Source organism: Ovis aries, chromosome 2, assembly GCF_016772045.2.
Source record: "Ovis aries strain OAR_USU_Benz2616 breed Rambouillet chromosome 2, ARS-UI_Ramb_v3.0, whole genome shotgun sequence".
NCBI classification, from domain to species: domain Eukaryota; kingdom Metazoa; phylum Chordata; class Mammalia; order Artiodactyla; family Bovidae; genus Ovis; species Ovis aries.
This window is the reverse complement of record NC_056055.1, coordinates 1,875,141-1,892,761: the sequence shown is the minus strand read 5'-3', so window position 1 is coordinate 1,892,761 and position 17,621 is coordinate 1,875,141. Positions and strand designations below refer to the sequence as shown.

At 58.4% G+C, this 17,621-nt stretch overlaps 1 protein-coding gene across 10 annotated transcripts in view; it reads right to left on the bottom strand.

Moving 5' to 3' along the window:
• The window catches only part of TRAPPC12 (trafficking protein particle complex subunit 12), a 37,903-nt gene that overhangs the window by 9,816 nt on the left and 10,466 nt on the right, over nt 1–17,621 (bottom strand). For all 10 annotated transcript variants that reach the window (XM_042242765.2, XM_027964036.3, XM_027964037.3 and 7 more), the window contains 4 exons: nt 14,184–14,300; nt 10,205–10,318; nt 8,534–8,672; nt 1,262–1,374 (listed from right to left, as the gene is read on the bottom strand). In XM_042242765.2, coding sequence (XP_042098699.1) covers nt 1,262–1,374; nt 8,534–8,672; nt 10,205–10,318; nt 14,184–14,300 — 483 coding nt within the window. The remainder of the gene's footprint in view (nt 1–1,261; nt 1,375–8,533; nt 8,673–10,204; nt 10,319–14,183; nt 14,301–17,621) is intronic.

Genomic DNA, 17,621 nt, shown 5'->3' with positions numbered 1-17,621 from the left:
TCCCCTGGAGCATTCTGGGACCTTCCCAGACCTACCAGTCTCTTCCAGACTTCTGGAAAAGAGGCTTTTCAAAGTGAGAAGAGGCTTCTTGGAGCTGCCCCAGGCCACTGAAGGAGCATTAAGCACTCCCAGGAGCCAAATGCTGGTCCGCATCCATCATCTGACTCCACGGCAGCCTAGAGGAGACTGGGGACATTCCTCCTCCCAACACGAGGCACTCAAGGCTTCCAAGGGCCAGTCATCCCGCTAGGAAGAGTCTGCCTGGCTCTGAAGTCCCTCCAACCACGGCCTGTTGATGTGCCCGGCGAGCATTATACTTTGAAACAATACTCTTCCCAGTCAGCTCAGAGTGAGATACTTCAATGACAAGGTAAACCAGCCCTCACTTCCTGCTGGGAACCCAGAGGACCACCCAGGAGCTCCAGAAGTGTCCACCAAGAGCAACTGGGGACCGGAGTTCAGCAGGTACAAATAACCCCATTTTACGAATCTGTCAAACATCGCCGCTCCTAACTGCTCCCAGTCACAGCTCCGAAAGCCCCCACCCTCCAAGAGCACTGCACCTGGGCCAGCTGGCAGGGGGCGGGCAGGGGGCTGGAGCCGGGGAGACCCCAAGCCAGACATCTCCGCCCCAGCGCTCAGGGGAGCAGCCTGATCTGCTGACGCCGCTTGACGCCTGCCACGTGACTGTTGCTTTACAGCCAAGAACAACCCGGGATGCAGCGCTGAACCTCAGCTGCCTTCGGAGCCAGAATTACGAACGGCAGCTGCCATGCCGTCATGACGGAGTCGTCATGAGTGTGATTTGCGTTCATTCTGAAACACTTCCAGCATTATCTCCTTAAATCCGGCTGCAGCGCCTGCGGGACATGGAGCAGGCGCCCGGAGCCTCCGCAGGCGTGCGGGCGGCCGGCAGCCTGGGCACACACTCACGGGTGTCGTTTCTACACGAGAGGAAACGCTTCTGTGGCACATGTTCACGGGTGTGACTTTACACGAGAGGAAACGCTTCTGCTTTTCATTTACTGACGGCACCAGGAAGCAGGGTTTCAGGCCTCGAGCTTTGCCAGAACCCACCCACCATCCCCCAGAACAGCTTCAGCAGGAAGAGGTGAGCAGCACGGCCACAAGGAGCTCGGCCACCTGCCTTCCCGGAGGGGGACGCGGGGATGGGGGTGGGGACAGTGCGCTGTGAGGGCGGGCATCGGGGTGAGCGCTCCACCAGGCGGGCAGGGGGCGGCCCAGCCGGAGCGGGGCTTACCTTGCTGCAGACGGCCTTCACCCTGTGGAGCCGGTCCAGGGACTCCTGGGGGTTCCCCAGGTACTGCTGGAGCTCCGCGTGCAGGATCCGCATGGAAAAGGGGACCATGGAGCCTGGAAGCAGAGCCAACGCGGAGTCAGTCTGTCGGCCGCTGCCGAGCGCAGCCGGGAACCCGCGGGTGTTCCCGAAGCAGGGAGGACAGCCCCTTCATATCCTGGCGAAGCGCACAGTGATGGCGGTTCTCGAATGGGTCCCAGCTCCCTCGGTAAAGCGTGTGTCGCAGATGACGACCACAGGAGGGCTGGCCGTCACCTCCTGCCCACAGCTACGCCCCAAACGCATGGAGGCTCTCACAGTGAGAAAAACAGCAGAGGCCACCACCCTGCTCCAGAACAGGACACTTGTGGACCCTCTGTGAATAGGCCAATATCTATTTAAGAAATTAAATTAATAAGTAATAACTTTCCAAAACAGAAGGCACCAGGCTCAGACGGTGGCACTGGTGAGTTCTACAGAACATTGAGGAAGAAGAGGTACCAATTCTCTACAGTTTCTTCCGGAAAATAGAAGTGGAGAAGATGCTTCCTAATTTATTCTATGAGGCCAGCACTGCCCACGTATCAAAACCAGATACTATCATAAGAAACAAAAACTACAGATCAACACGGCTGATGGACACAGATACAAAAATCCTCAGCAAAATTAGCAAGTCAGATCTGACTAAATCGAATCTACCAGAAAATTAGAAGTCAGATCTAACAGTGTATAAGAGAAATTATCCACCATGACCGAGTGGGACTCATTCCGGGTGTGCAAGGCTGGTTCAACGTTCAAAAATCCACGTAACGCATCATGTCAAACAAGCTAAACGAGAAGAATCATACGATAAATCCAGAGGAACAGAAAAAGCATTTGCCAACATGTAACATCCATTCATGATTAAAACTCTCAGCAAATGAACAGTAGAGGAAAACGGCCCCAGCTTGATAAAGAACGCCTACGAAAACTTACAGCTCAGCTCAGCTCAGTCCTCAGTCGTGTCCGACTCTTCGCGACCCCATGAACCGCAGCACGCCGGGCCTCCCTGTCCATCACCAACTTCCGGAGTTCACTCAGACTCATGTCCATCGAGTCCGTGATGCCATCCAGCCATCTCATCCTCTGTCGTCCCCTTCTCCTCCTGCCCCCAATCCCTCCCAGCATCAGAGTCTTTTCCAGTGAGTCAACTCTTAGCATGAGGTGGCCAAAGTATTGGAGTTTCAGCTTTAGCATCATTCCTTCCAAAGAAATCCCAGGACTGATCTCCTTTAGAATGAACTGGTTGGATCTCCTTGCAGTCCAAGGGACTCTCAAGAGTCTTTTCCAACACCACAGTTCAAACGCATCAATTCTTTGGCACTCAGCTTTCTTCACAGTCCAACTCTCACATCCATACATGACTACTGGTAAGCGACCTAATTAATGGTGAAAAACTACACGCTTTTCCTCTAAGCTCCTGAGTAACGCAGGGACGTCCCCTTTTTACTGCTCGTACTGAACATGGCACCGGAAGTCCTCACTAACGCAGACAGAGCAGAGAGCCAAGAGATCGTGCCCGCACGCTGTCTGCTCTGGGCCCTCACGCCACCGTCTCTCCACGCAGCGTCCTCCATGGCCTCAAGCCCCCACCAGGGCACCTGCCCTGGACCAGGCTCCCACAGCCCAGGAGGTGGACAGCGGTGGCCCTCCATGTGCCCCCGTGACTTGCATCTGGAGTTGGGACTCTACTCAGACCAGAGTAGGAAAGGTGGGCAAGGAAGAGCCAGCACCAGTGTCCCGTAAACACGTCACCCTTGCCCGTGACCTTCCTGGGGGGCCCGAGACGGCCGGGCTCAGATGGGAGTCGGCTTCCCCCTTCCTGGGGGGCCCGAGATGGCCGGGCTCAGGTGGGAGTCGGCTTCCCCCCTCTCTCTTGGCACCACTGGGCTGGTGCAGCTCACACATCTCAAAGGACAGAACCCACACAGGAAGCACACACAGTTCATGACACACACAGAGAAAAGTGCCCCTCCCTAGAGAGAAACACGGCTCAGAGTCAGGACAAGAAAGGGGCGGCAGGAGAAACGCCGCCTGCTGCTTCCAGCTTGAACAGCGCAGCGGGAGAGCCACTCACTCAGCAGGTTTTGGCGCCAAGCACAAGGGCAGGCACCGGACGCACAGGTGACGGGACGTGGCCACTGTCCCCAAGCAAGCCCTGCGGGCCTGTCGATGAAACAGCAGACACTGCTTTGACGTAAGTCAGGCCTTTCCTACTTTTGTTTGTCTTAAAGAAATACAAACAAAAGTACCTTTAAACTGGCTCTCGGTTCCGCAAACCCGGCCTCACTGTGTGTGAAGAGTCACTGGGAATCGGTGAAACCCTTCACGCCAGCGGAGTCCAGCAACACGACCCGCACGGCGCCGTGCCAGCCAGGGGCCCGTCTCCCCAGCACGGAGCACGCACCTTGAAACAAAGCACGCGTCAGAATCTGGAAGGAAACTGACATCCTGGAAGGTCCCGTGTGTGGTCATGACCTGCTGACTTCTAGGTTAGTATAGACACTGTAGGAGGGCTTCCATGAATCATTTAGGAAACGCTAAGTGCAACTGCCCCTACGCCGTTCACGGTCTGGAGTCCCCTGCAGGACTGCAGGCCCGCTCGGCCGCCAGTGCCACAGCAGGTGCCCGAGGAATCACAGCCCGCCGTGCAGAGGGCCCGGAAAGCAAAGCAAAAGGAGGGATGCCAGCCTGACCCCAGGGGCCTGCCTCCCTCAGCAGGCGCAAGACTTCCTGGTGTGGATGGGCTGGGCCTCTGGCCACCCACTGGCCCATGTGCTGGGCACGCAGTGCCTTCCCTCCAGCGCTCCGGCCACCCACACGGGACAGGGAGCTGGACAAGGCCAGGCTGCTGTGGGGCCCGAGGGGCAGACGCGACGGCACGGTGCCTGCCGGACACGCAGCAGAGCACAGACTCCGTGGTCAGCAGGCCCAGCTCGCCCCTGCAAAGTTGGGCAGGGCCTCTCGCTGTCCAGGCGGCAGGGCCCGCTGCCTGACCGCTGCTCTGGGCTCACTTCCCTGCACCCTTCCTGGTCTCCCTGACCCCCGGCACCCCAGCTTTCTGTGCTCCGAAGTGGGGACACAGGTCGGGGACATCTGTGCCGGGCTGATGGCATAGTATCTCTCACCCATGCCTATGCTGGAAACAAAGAGCCAGCCTAAGAGAGTCCCAGATAACTCATTACTAAGGCCCCGGGGACGGGGAGCCTGGTGGGCTGCCGTCTATGGGTCGCACAGAGTCGGACACGACTGAAGTGACCTAGCAGCAGCAAGGGGTCATTCAGTGCTGTCCCAAGCCCCGCGGCAGACGGGGAGTTCAGGACGGGCCAGGCGCCCCAGTAGCATCTTGAGTGCTGTATCTGATGCAGGCCGTGGGCACCCATGCATCTCCCCGTTTCCTGCATGTGGAGGAGGGCAGAGGCGACTTCGCCCCGCTGTCCTGATGGAGATGGAGCCCGACCGAAGAGGCTGTGTCTCTCACCGCATGTTCCAGGAAAAGACTGCAGACACCAGAGTCCGCAGAAAGGGTGAGCTGTGTGAAAGGTGGCAGGACCCCGGACCAGCCTCCTCAGACTGAGGAAGACACGCCTGACTCGCACGCCTCGGCAGAGTGCGGGCAGACGGAGGTGAGCCGGAAACCCGACCTGCACAGGGGACGTTCACCCTGGGGTGGGGTGAGGGAGGTGAGTGGAAACCCGACCTGCACAGATGTTCACCCCGGGGTGGGGTGAGGGAGGTGAGCGGAAACCTGACCTGCACAGGGGACGTTCACCCCGGGGGGTGAAGGAGGTGAGGGGAAACCCGACCTGCACAGGGGACGTTCACCCCGGGGGGTGAGGGAGGTGAGTGGTAACCCGACCTGCACAGGGGACGTTCACCCCGGGGGGTGAAGGAGGTGAGCGGAAACCCCACCTGCACAGACGTTCACCCCGGGGTGGGATGAGGGAGGTGAGCTAGAAACCCGACCTGCAGAGAGGATGTTCACCCCGGGGTGGGGTGAGGGAGGTGAGCGGAAACCTGACCTGCACAGGGGACATTCACTCCCGGGGGTGGTTCCGTTGCCTCACGGGAAACAGAGGGGGACACCTGGAACGTGCTGAGCGGTTAATTCTCGGCCACCGCGTGAGCTCACCTACTGATCAAGTGTCTGCATCCGGCCTGGGAACCAGACATGTGCGTTGCGTGATTCTGGAGGGAGGGCAGGCAGGGCCTAGAGGAGCAGCGGCGGCTCACCCTTGTGGACGCGGGTGGGAGGGGGCTGACGGGGGCCTCAGGGCCGGCAGAGCCGGGTGTGGGGACACGCAGGCCCAGGGGAGGCGTAAGCTGTCTGCTCACGGGCCCCAATTGGGGCTTGTACACACCACGGCCGAGCACCGCACAGATGTGAGCAGCCTCCGACCCAACCTGTAGGCCCGGAGGTACAGGGACGCACCGACGTGAGGAGAAGCGGCGATCCAGGGGGAGGGCGGAGGGGGAGGATGCGGACCAGGGCCGCGCGGGAAGAGGGCCACAGGAAGGGCTCCCCGGGCCCTGCCCCAGCCCGCTCAGGCCTGGGTCTGTTCAGTGACCTGTCATCACTGTTTCATGAGAACAAGGAGAGATTCCAAACAACCAATTAAAAGGCAGCCTGAGTGTGTGGAAACCACACTCCCCTGCAAGGAACTCCATGAAATCGCTACGAGTATCAGAGAAAGACAGAAGACCAATGAAAAAGGGAAATTTCATGATATTAGCTCATGATTCGTTACGACTTGTTATGAATACTCTGAATGGGAAAAAGCTATGCCCAGTATTTAAATAAAACATATTAAAGCTCATTCATAAGAGTTATTTGTTTACATTGTTCTGGCTTCTTTTTTACAGCACAGTTTAATGACCTGCTTTGCTTATGTATTGCAAGCTAAAATGAAACAAATGAATCAAAATATCACATTTACGTTTGCTATACTACAAAATGGAAAGAAAAATTGGTAAATGTTGAGCATACCACTATGGAGGAACGTTAGCACACTTTAGCTAAAATGTATGTATGATTTATGTCTATTTCATAACTTAAATTAGCTGCTTAATGGTGCAGGGCGACCAGCTCCTCTTTATCCCTAAGACAACAGGCTGCAGTTCCAGCCGGGATGGGAAGCCTGCCCAGCCTGTGTACTGACGTCCCAAGAGCTGGGGGTGGGTGGGTGATGCACTGTCCCATGCCTGGACCCGAGGGCCTGGGTTCTCACTTCACGGGAAGCTGGGTGTCATCTCTGTGAACCTCTGTCCCCGAGGAGAGGGAGCAGGACCACGGCGCCCACAGGACCTGGTCCAGCGCCCTGCCTGGTATCATCGACCAGGACCCCGGGGCCGCTGAGCGCTCGGTGTGGTCAGGGCTGGACGTGTCCGCTGGCCGCCCTGGAAACACCTCCTTTTCCGTCTGTCATTCTTTGCTAGAAAACATGTTTGTCTATTGAGCTGTGCCAAGTCTTAGCGGCGGCACATGGGCTACAGCTCCCTAAGCAGGGACTGAACCCACGTCCCCTGTCCTGGGAGCTCGGGGTCTTAGACACTGGCCATACAGGAAGCCCCAGCTCGTCTCATTCTTAGCCTGCAGTAAATTCAAAGTAGCTGATGTATGAACAGTTGTTTGAACTTACAATTTACGTGGGTCTCAGCAGGAAAAGAAAATCAGCATTTTTACGCAGCTGTGAGCGTTAGGGCGCCTGCCTGTGTGCTTGGAAGCCTGACTCTCTGCCCACCCCTGGGCCCAGCATAGGGTCCCACTCATGGTACGGCTGGGGGCACCCAGGGGCAGTGAGGCTGGGTGCAGGGGGTGTGCAGGCCAGGCAAGGGCTGACCTGCCCAGAGCTGGGACACAGTGCCAAGAAACTGTTTTTCCTTTTTCCAGGCTGGAGGGAAACATGGCTGCTCCTCGTCAGAAGCACAGGAGAGCCGTCTCTCGATCATCAAAGCTTTCAGGCAGAATCTTTTGAAGAGAAATATCCCAAACCTCCCCTGTAAGGTGCCTCTTGCCTCTCCACAGAACACCTCTCCTTGTAAGAAGAGGTGACAGAGCCTGACGCTGAGGGGGCAGGAGGCTGCACACTGTCTTCTCTGGGAGGGACGGACCGCGAAGGCTTGGAAATATGGACGAGAAAGTTCTGGCACTCACTCCCCAGTGGGGACGCGGCCCCCGACAGCAAGGGGACGCTGGGCCCCTGTGATGCACCTTACGGAGCAGAGGGGCTGCGGCCTGGTCCCTGGGCTGAGGGGCGTCCTGGTGAGTGTGAGGGGGTTCACAGAGAGACCAGGTCGGGGGGTCCTGGGGTGAGTGTGGGGGGGACTCTGAGAGGAGGTGGGGGCTCCTGGGGTGAGTGTGGGGGGGACTCTGAGAGGAGGTGGGGGCTCCTGGGGTGAGTGTGTGGGGACTCTGAGAGGAGGTGGGGGTCCTGGGGTGAGTGTGGGGGGGACTCTGAGAGGAGGTGGGGGCTCCTGGGGTGAGTGCAGGGGGGACACTGATGGGCGAGGTGGTGCCCTGCCTGCCCCGTGGAGACACCGTCAGACCCACCGCAGGGGTCATGCTGGGTGAGACAAAGCCAGGTGGGCACGGCTCCCACCCACTGCTTAATGATCAAGACCGTCCCCTCTGCCCGGGGCTGCACCCCTGAATGTTGCTTATGGGGCTCCTGGCTTTCATCCCTTCCCCTTGGTCTTCTGGAGACCTTCTGGACCTGGGGGCCCACTGGGGGCTGGACGTGTCACTAACGTGGGATGGGGCCTGCTGCCCCTCCTGCGTCCACACCGCCCGGCTGCCTCACCACCACCGTGAGCCAGCTTCGTCAGGGCGACCACCGGATGAAAGCCTGTTCCGGGCTTGAAAGCCTGCCTCACCGCCTCCTCCATGAGGACGAAGTTCCCGCAGTCAGAAGGAAGAGACAGAACTTTAATGCCAGGGAGGTTAAAGGTCTCAAAGTCCCCCATGCTGAAAATCCTCCTTCAAGTCTGAGGAAACTCGGGGCAACACAGACAAGCTCCCATCAGCCTGTTACGTGAGTGAGACGGTGACGACGGAGAAAGCGCCAGGAACTAAGACAGCGCAGCACCAGCCTCCCCTGCCTCCGCAGAGACGAGGCTGAGCTTCAAGGAGACACAGCGCAGAGAAGCAGCCGAGCCACAGGCCGAGGGGAGCCCACGCCACCCGCTGCCGCCCCTTACCCCTGCGCCCCGGGTACACGTGTGGGTAGTACTCGTAGTAGAGGTCCGGCTGGTCCAGGTTTCCGAAGGGCTCGAACTCCATCTCGGCGTTCTGGAATAGGCCCAGCTTCACCAGCAGCGCCAGCCTCACAAACCAGAGCTGAAAGCACAGAACACGAGGCACGCGACGGTTACCTACGCAGAGCAGGCCCAGCGGTTCCTATTCCCCACTGAGTGCTTTAAAAACGCAGCTCTTTAAACCTTCAGTTTACTTTCACTTAGGCTGTGCTGCAAGGCCTGTGGGACCACTGGACCGGCGAAGTCCCCAAGGCCCTTAATCTGATGTCAGAGCTTGATTTCAAATAGGTTTAAACAAGGGCTAAACTAACAATCCCTGGGGGCTGAGCTGGTAGGGAATACCCCTGCAATGCGGAGACCTGGGCTTGATCCCTGGGTGGGGAAGATCCCCTGGGGAAGGGAAAGGCCACCCACTCCAGGATTCTGGCCTGGAGAATTCCATGGACTGTATAGTCCATGGGGTCACAAAGAGTCGGATGTGACTGAATGACTTTCACTCACTTCACAAACTAACACTCTTTCTTAGAAGTTTGCATAACTCCAAGTTTATAAAAATGGATGTGGAAAGAGACGCTCCCTGCCTGAAGGAGGGCAGAGTCCAGTGGGGGTTGGGGAGGGGGTGGAGGGGGGCAGCTGGGCTGAGCCGGGGAGGGAGGTGAGGGCACTGCTGAGGGACCTGGACTGTCCACGGGAAGTGGGGAGACCCAGGGGCACACGATGGGAGCAGGGGGGGTGCACAGCCAGCTCCAAGTGGCTGGAACACCGGGTCCCTTCTGGAAAACGATGGCCGCCAAGTGAGAGGGCAGGACTGGAGACCCTGGCAGCTGCGGGGGCTGCGGGGGTGACCCGAGTCAGCCTCGTCCCACTAATGAGAGAAACGAGGTTCAAAGAGACCACGCGGCAAGGGACGGACAGAGAGGCTGGGCCCATGGGCTGCCTGGGAGTGGGGGCAGGGGGCTGCCTGGTGCAGGGGGCAGGGGCGAGAGGCTGCCTGGGAGCAGCAGGGGTGGGGGGCTGCCTGGGGCAGGGGCCTGCCTGGGAGCAGGGGCGGGGCCTGCCTGGGAGCAGGGGCCTGCCTGGGAGCAGGGTCGAGAGGCTGCCTGGGGCAGGGGGCTGCCTGGGAGCAGCAGGGGTGGGGGGCTGCCGGGGGCAGGGGCCTGCCTGGGAGCAGGGGCGAGGGGCTGCCTGGGGCAAGGGGGCCGGGGGCGGGGGGGGGGGGGGGGGGGGGGGGGGGGTGCCAGGCGGCAGGACTCAGCAGCCGTGGAGAGAGTTGGGCTGGGCCCATGGCAGCTGAAGCCGTGTCCGCTGAGGAATGCCCTGGCCGCAGGCACGGTCCGGGAGCACGGCCCAGCCGCTGCGCCCGGGGCCTTGGAGCCCAGCCCCTCCCCTCCCCGGCTGTCGAGGGACAGCCTGGGGGATGGTCTGGCTGGGGAGGGGGCTTCCAGGGATGCCAGCATGAGAGACCACGGCTGGGGTGGCGGGCTCGAGGACTCAGGCAGCCGCCCCTCTCCTTGGAGAGCTTTCCTGCCGTTCAGAAGCCCGCTCTCTGCACGTGAACCGCTGGAGCCCTCGCTGTCTCCAGGTGACGGTGGCCTGGGGAGGACGCGGCCGTACCTGCAGGGAGTCCGCCGTGTGGCTGGTCGGCAGCCCGCTCTTGCCGTAGCCTTGGCCGTGGGCCGTGAGCAGCCGCCCGCACAGGTCCACCGCCGCCCGCCAGTTCTTGCAGCTCTGTAAGACACGGAGAGTCACCACGGGGGCCACGCCGGGGCCGGTCACCCAGGGGTCACGGGACGGTCACCACGGGGATGGTCACCCTGGGAACGGCCACCACAGGGTCACGGGGCGGTCACCACAGGGTCACGGGGACAGCCACCACAGGGCCGGCCACCAGGGGGATGGTCGCCCCGGGGATGGTCACCCAGGGGTCACGGGGACAGCCACCACAGGGTCACGGGGACGGCCACCACAGGGTCACGGGGCCGGCCACCACAGGGCCAGCCACCAGGGGGATGGTCGCCCCGGGGACAGCCACCACGGGGATGGTCACCCAGGGGTCACGGGGACGGCCACCACAGGCTTGGTGCTCAGACGTGCAGGCCACACAGGCACCAACTGCAGACGCCCTTCAAGACAAGCCAAAGATAAACCCTTAAAACGTAACCACTGATAGAACCCCAGGGGCAAAACTCTTGTTGGAAAGTCCCGCTCTGCCCCCAAACCCATCAGGCTGTTTCTTGTTTAGCAAGGTAACTCCACCTTGTGATTCTTCTTAAATTAAACCACAGTCAATGTTTCACGCTACTCTGCCCTGGACACGTTTATTTGTACCTAAGGTCTGCATGTGGCCCTAAGTGGTTCTAAACGTTTAACAGGACTCTGCGCCGTCAACATGAAAAACGACCAGTGAGTCGTGCTGACACATCGCGATCCAGGCTGCGTGACCACACGCAGCTCCCTGTCGGGACTGGACCCAGCTGAGGCGGCACGGGGTTCAGGGACTTGGTCTCAGCTGCTCGTTGCTGCCCGAGGGACGCAGGAAGGAGGGCCACCAGGCCGACGGGAGGAGGAACGCTATCAGAGGGACCGTCCAACCCCTGAAGACACTGGAAGTGGACGCCTGGTGTGCGGTCCCCAAGGACAGGCACTGCCCGCTGCCTTCAGCACACAGGCCGGGCCTCGGGGCCGCCTGCATGCCGGAGTGGGTGAACACTCACCCTGGGCCCTGTTAACCTCAGGCCCAGAGAGGGAGCCGGACGTTAGCCCGCTTTGCCCCTTTTAAAGGATGCTCTGGGCACTCTGTGCTTGCAAAGTGCTTCTAGAACAAGAAGCTGAGGGCGCCTGCAGACCGAGTCAGGCCTCCGGTGTCCTCAGCGAGAACTCACGCTTCTTCTTATGATGCAGTCACCACCAGCTCCTTGAAGAGGAAGCCCCTTTCCTCGCCTTCCTGTGAGTGTGAGTATTAGTGTGTGTCTCTGTCTCTGTGTCTATGTGTGTGTGTGTCTTTTGTGTCTGTGTCTCTGTGAGTGTGTCAGGGTGTGTTTCTGTGTGTGCACGCACACACACCCAGCATAGCTAGCGCAGCTGGATCGGGAAGCATGCTGGTGCGGCCTTACTCCTGGCTCCGTGGTTATCTGGCCGTATGCCCTAACACACCCCACCTGAGCCCCCGGCCCCAGGCTCCTCAGGGCTCCTCCTGACTCAACAGTCAAGGCTTGTTAGCGCTGAATGACAGTCCACCATCATGGGACTCACCACCACCAATTCCCCCGCTGAAAGGCAGCTTGCGTGCCTGACTGCTAGGTCGCTTCAGTTGTGTCTGACTCTGCAACCCCATGGACTGACTGTAGCCCGCCAGGCTCCTCTGTCCATGAGATTCTCCAGGCAACAAGGCTGGAGGGGGCTGCCATTCCCTCCTCCAGGGGACGTTCCCCACCCAGGGACCGACCCTGCGTTTCTTGCGTCTCCCTCACTGGCAGGTGGCTCTTTACCACTAGTGCCACCGAAAGGCACCTTGACGGCTTCCGATTTTTGGCCAAAGCGAATCGGGCTGCAGTGAAGATGTATGTGGAACCTCTGAGTACAGGGCCGAGGTGGGGGGTGGGTGGTGACTGATTCAGCCGTCGGTAAGAAGAAACTAACAGGAATATTAACACGTTCGCTTATTATCTTCAGTTAGGGAAGAAGCCACTTTTTAAAACACATCAAGTAAAATTTATGGCAGAACCATAAGGCTTTTCACAAGGTACATTTTACTATTTTTAATCATTCATTCAGCTCAGGCACTCGGTCGGGTCCTACTCTTTGCAACCCCATGGACTGCAGCACGCCAGGCCTCCCTGTCCGTCACCAACTCCTGGAGCTTACTCAGACTCACGTCCATCGAGTCAACGATGCCATCTAACCATCTCATTCTCTGTTGTCCCCTTCTCCTCCTACTTTCAATCTTTCCCAGCATCAGGGTCTTTTCCATGTTTGGTGAAAAACCTGTTTTTTAAAGCTAGAATTTAAATATACTGTTCTAATCTTTAAGCACTATGGAGAAAATCTTATGAAAATCTCTTCATTACTGAATACGACATGCAGAGCTCTGATATTAAAGGTAGTTATGTGTGAGAAAAAAGATCTAAATTTCAAAATATTGGTTTTTAAAACTAGGAAATAAGATATAGACTCTGTTTGAGAAACTGAACATATTCCAGAACTTCCAGAAGAGGAGAAAAACAGTCCAATAAAAATCACTCAAGTAACTAACAGTAGGCACCCAACTTTTCCCGCCTGCGACTCAAAGGCCTTAGTCATCAATGTCACAGGTGACACCACGGATGCGATTAAAACGTCCCTCTCCAGGGGCCGCGACAGTCATTTCCCCATAAACGGCAGTCTTGGAACACTCTGACATTACTCAGGAAAACGTGTTGAGGAACTTTCCTAGTCTTAAAGACGAATGCAATTATTTTAGGATGCAATTAAAATACCAGGGCAAGGGAATGGTCTTTCCTCGAAGACGTTTCCCGCCTTGAACAGGCCTCCGTGCCAGCACTGCTACTGTAATTGCTACCGGCCTCAAGTATTTTCAAAGTATGAAAAAAATCAAACCAGACCGCATATACTTGACACCAAGAATGATGAAAAGATGTAAAAAGATCGCCTGAGGACTAATGACAACGTCTGTGTGAGGCTTCGCGTGCCCCGTCCGAGCTCACAGTTACAAGTCACGCTTCAAATGCAGCCGCCGGCTCGTGACGCTGCCGCACAGCAGGAGTTCAAGGCCACGGAAAGGGAGTGACAGCGGCCGCCCCCCAAGGCAGGAGGGCCGTTCCACCGACGCACGCGGCCGTGCGCACCGCCACCTCCCACACCTGCGGCTCCACGAGCAAGGGCCAGTGCACGCGGACTCACAGACACCTGCAGATGAGCGCCCCCTCTCCCTTTTAGAAACTGAGTATCTCCTCAGCTCTCCTTCCCACAGCTTCTCATTCGCGGGAAGAATTCCAGAATCACTTCAATGGAAGAAACTCAATGAAACGTGTGATCTACATTTACTAAAAAAAAAAACACCACCACCTAAACTTTACTGTGAAAATGCCAGCAAACCACCTCGACGAGTGTTTCTTTGCCCTTCTGTAACAGCATGAAAGATGCTGTGGGGCAGACGGTTTCCAGCGGTCACAGGCCGCTGGCAGCACCGCGTGCCCAGGTCGGGGTGCCTGCGCTCAGTCTCCCCGTCTGCTCCAAGACTGCGGCTCAGCCAGGGCGAATGCACTCACTCTCGTTAATGAGTAAAGAAAGGCTTTTTGTGCGCTTCTGGGGAGTCTGCTAATTTAGTAATAAACCTTCCACACCAAGTGTAGAGTTCTTTCAGAAAACCGATGTACGGTGACTTCACTCTAGTTATTTTGATGAAGCAGATTTAATCACAGCATATACTGTCTCACAGAATTCACATGTTCTATGATGCTCTCTAGTGCTCAGGACTGGTTATCTGATCCAACAAAACTCCATTTCTGTGCAAGGGCTCAGGATGAGACAGTGAAAGTGATCGGCCCTAAGGGAGGAAGCATTCACAGGGAAAATCAGATGCACTGGTACTCACAATGAGCTGCTTCAGTCCGACGAAAGACTGCTCCACCGAGCTGGCGGTCAGGACCTGTCTCTTTGCCGCAGCTTTTTCACCCAGGAAGCGCAACATTAAGTCTTTAACTGCATCTCCCTGGAAAGATTATAAGAGAAATACGTCAGGACAACAGAACGCTAATTAAACTCAGCTAAGTGATACTCACAGCTAACCAAATTTTTTTTCCCCCCACTGGTGTATGGAGGCTAAAATGCAGTTATGGCACAGCTGAGCTGCAACTAACCAGACGCTATAGCGCCCCGATCGCTGGTAAGACGTGTTGTTTAGAGTTGCTTTCTCCTGGAGAGGAGGCGGTAAGTCAGGAGTGGCTGTGCCGCGCTGGAGGGGGCCGGGGCTCGTGGTGTGAGGGGATGCTGCCCCTGGGAGGAGTATGGTGCCTGGCGGGGCCCAGGCTGGGCGGGCAGGCCTGAGCCTTCTGCCCACAGCCCACACCACAGCCCCCTGGCCTGGGCCTCCGGGGGTCCCCAGGGCTCAGCCAGAGCAGTGAGTGGTGGCCCGGGGCATCGCCTTCCCCCGGGGCCACGACCCCCCGGCCCAAGGAGGGCCCTCTGCCAGGGGGCAGCTGCACAGGACTCTGCACGGGGGGCCCGGCCCGGCCTCGGGTCAGCCCCACCTGCGCCCGGGCTGAGTGACTGTAGGGGGAGCATGGACAGGGGTGACCGTCTGCAGCCTGGTGCCCAGGGAGAGACTGGGAGGGGCAGGGACATGCCACTGATACAGAGGCTGACAGGGGAGAGCCTGCAGCTCCAGGCAGCCTGTGCCTGCCCAGGGCCCCCGACTCCTTCCCATCATGCTGCGGAAACGAGTTGAAGCAGCTCCGCTCAGAGGCAAGGCTCCTCTCCCATGATTGCCCGCATGGCCGGTGCGGGCCGGGCACGCAGGAAGGCTGCGGCAGGCTCAGCTGCCTCCTGCTGCTGGAGGAGGGCAGTGGGGGTCCCGGGCCCTGAGCCTGGAACTCAGAGGCCAAGCCGCACCTCCTCCTCACGCGGGGCAGAGGCCTGGAAGCAGCAGGGTTACGGCTTCTGCCTCCAGAGAATAAGGTGAAATATTTTAAATGCCAGGCCCCGGCAGGGGCTAACTGATCCCAGAGGGTAATCAGAGGGTGGAGCAAGGAGGCAGGCAAACAGCTGCACAGAGCTCTGCACACAGGCACCTCTGAGCAGACAAAGAGCTGCACCCGGGCAGAGGGCCTGAGAACCAGGGAAGGGCAGACTCACCTTAAAGCTGCGGAGCTCAGAGGAGCAGTCTGAGTCCTCTAACCTCGCAGCGCCCTCAGTAGCGAGCCCACACTGCAGATGCCACCTGCCCTTTCGGTTCTGCCAGTCAGTTAGCACAAGACGCTCAAGACAGGGGCACCGTGGGGCTGGCCGGCACTCACCCTGAAAGCCCACAGACAACAAAACCTCCCGACACAGATCGGCTCCCACCGCGTTGCTCGGCTGGGGTGGTTCTGACACAGGGGTCCTGGCGCCTTGGCTGCAGACCCTCCACGGTCACCGGAGTGAGGCGAGCGGCTTCCTCCCGTGATGTCTGGAGAGCTATCTCCCTGCACCTGGGGAGGACCCACCTAGAACCCCACGGAACCCTTCCACTCAGCACTCCCTCGGGTGCACCCAGGGCAGGGCAGTGGCAGACCGTGCGAACGGGAGTCTGTGGCTGGCCCTCCGTGTGCAGAGGATGGGCCGCTACCCTCCTGCTGTGTGCAGACAGCTTCAGCGGTGCCTTGGAGGTTTTAGTGGACAACGTCCACGTGGAACACAGAGCGGCTGACTCACGGGGCATGGCCTCTAAGCTCTACCGTCAGGGACGCCCGGTCACGGGCAGCGGTGCTGGAAGGACAGTGCCCGGCCATGAGCAGGAAAGCAGTGACGGCGTCTGCCTGCCTGCCGGGTGGGACTCCCGTCACATCCACATTGTGGGGGCTGGGGGTAGGACCCGGGAGCAGAATCAGAGCCGGGTGGAGGAGAGGCCCAGCCTTAGGTCCAGATGTCGGGCTCACAGAGCCCCCTGCGAGGCCAGAGCACCCCAAGGTCCCCCACTGTCCCCGTCACCCCCTCACAATCAGCACCAACTCGCTGCCAACTCTGGTCTGTGGAATCCCCGCCACCCCCCCACCACTGAATGATCTTCACAGAAATAGTCTCCAACTTCCAACCTTTCCTGGTCTGAACATTTCTGAATAGTCATCTCCCCACCAACTTTGCATCCAGTTCTTCAAGAATACAGGCCACCAAGACTCTGACTAGTTAGAAATGCCGACACTCCTCTTTTGAAGCTTCTGTGGTTGGATGCAGTTAGATGCTCACCTGTGTGGCCTCGACCTTAACTCAGACGGCTCTAAGAAGCCACTTCATAAAGAAACAAGATAACACTTTCCCGCTGCCCACATTCCATCCCTTAAGAAGTGAAAGTGACAGAGAAGTCGCTCAGTCGTGTCCGACTCTTTTGCAACCCCATGGACTGTAGCCCGCCAGGCTCCTCTGTCCATGGGATTTTTCCAGGCAGGAATACGGGAGTGGGTTGCCATTTCCTTCTCCAGGGGATCTTCCCAACCCAGGGATTGAACCCGGGTCTCCCGCACTGCAGGCAGGCTCTTTACCGTCCGAGCCACCAGGGAGCTCATTTGGTACCAACGGGTGAGCGATCTGGAAAAACTGCGAAGTATTTCAGAAAGCTGCTGTAGTGCTGCGCCAGTAACAGTCGCGTGGGGAGGGACGTGTGAACAGGTAAACCCAACAAACACTTGGCTGGCATCTTAAAAGGTGGCGCGCCGCGAGTTACCACACCTGCTGGGCCGATCTAACTCCTCTGGAAAATAAACAGCATTTCTGGCGTAAACCACACGCTTTTTCTTTTCTATGGAAAGTTCTTTGAGGAACAATACACGACTGAAGAGACACAGGTGAAGAGCCGACCGGCACAGTGGTTTCATGGGAAAGCCCAAGGCCTTTCGGGAGCTTTTCTGAATTCGTATTTCAGTCTACCATGAGGCTTCCAAAACAATCACTGTGGACCACAAGAGGCATGGAAGACACCGCTCAAGGACGTAAAGGGAGCAGAAAGGACACGCAGCGTCTCCCGGCGGCCGCGGGGTGGGTCCTACCCCAGCAGCGGGCGCCTAACCCTGGCTGACCGCCGAATGTCCTGCTTATTCCACGGTCAGCCATGTGGAAGCATCAGAGCTCCAAGGGGCTGTCACAGACCCCAGGCTTCCCACTGGCAGGAACGGCCTCCGAGCTCGAGTGGCCTGGGTCTACCTGGCAGCGAGCATCAGCACTCTGTTTCTCGGCTCAGGAGTCACCGGCCTGCTTCCCTGAAGGGCGTCACGGGGCATTCAGCGCCTCTGTCCCACGAGAGCACCACGGTCAGCCCAGCCCTCCAGGCGGCCAGAGTGAA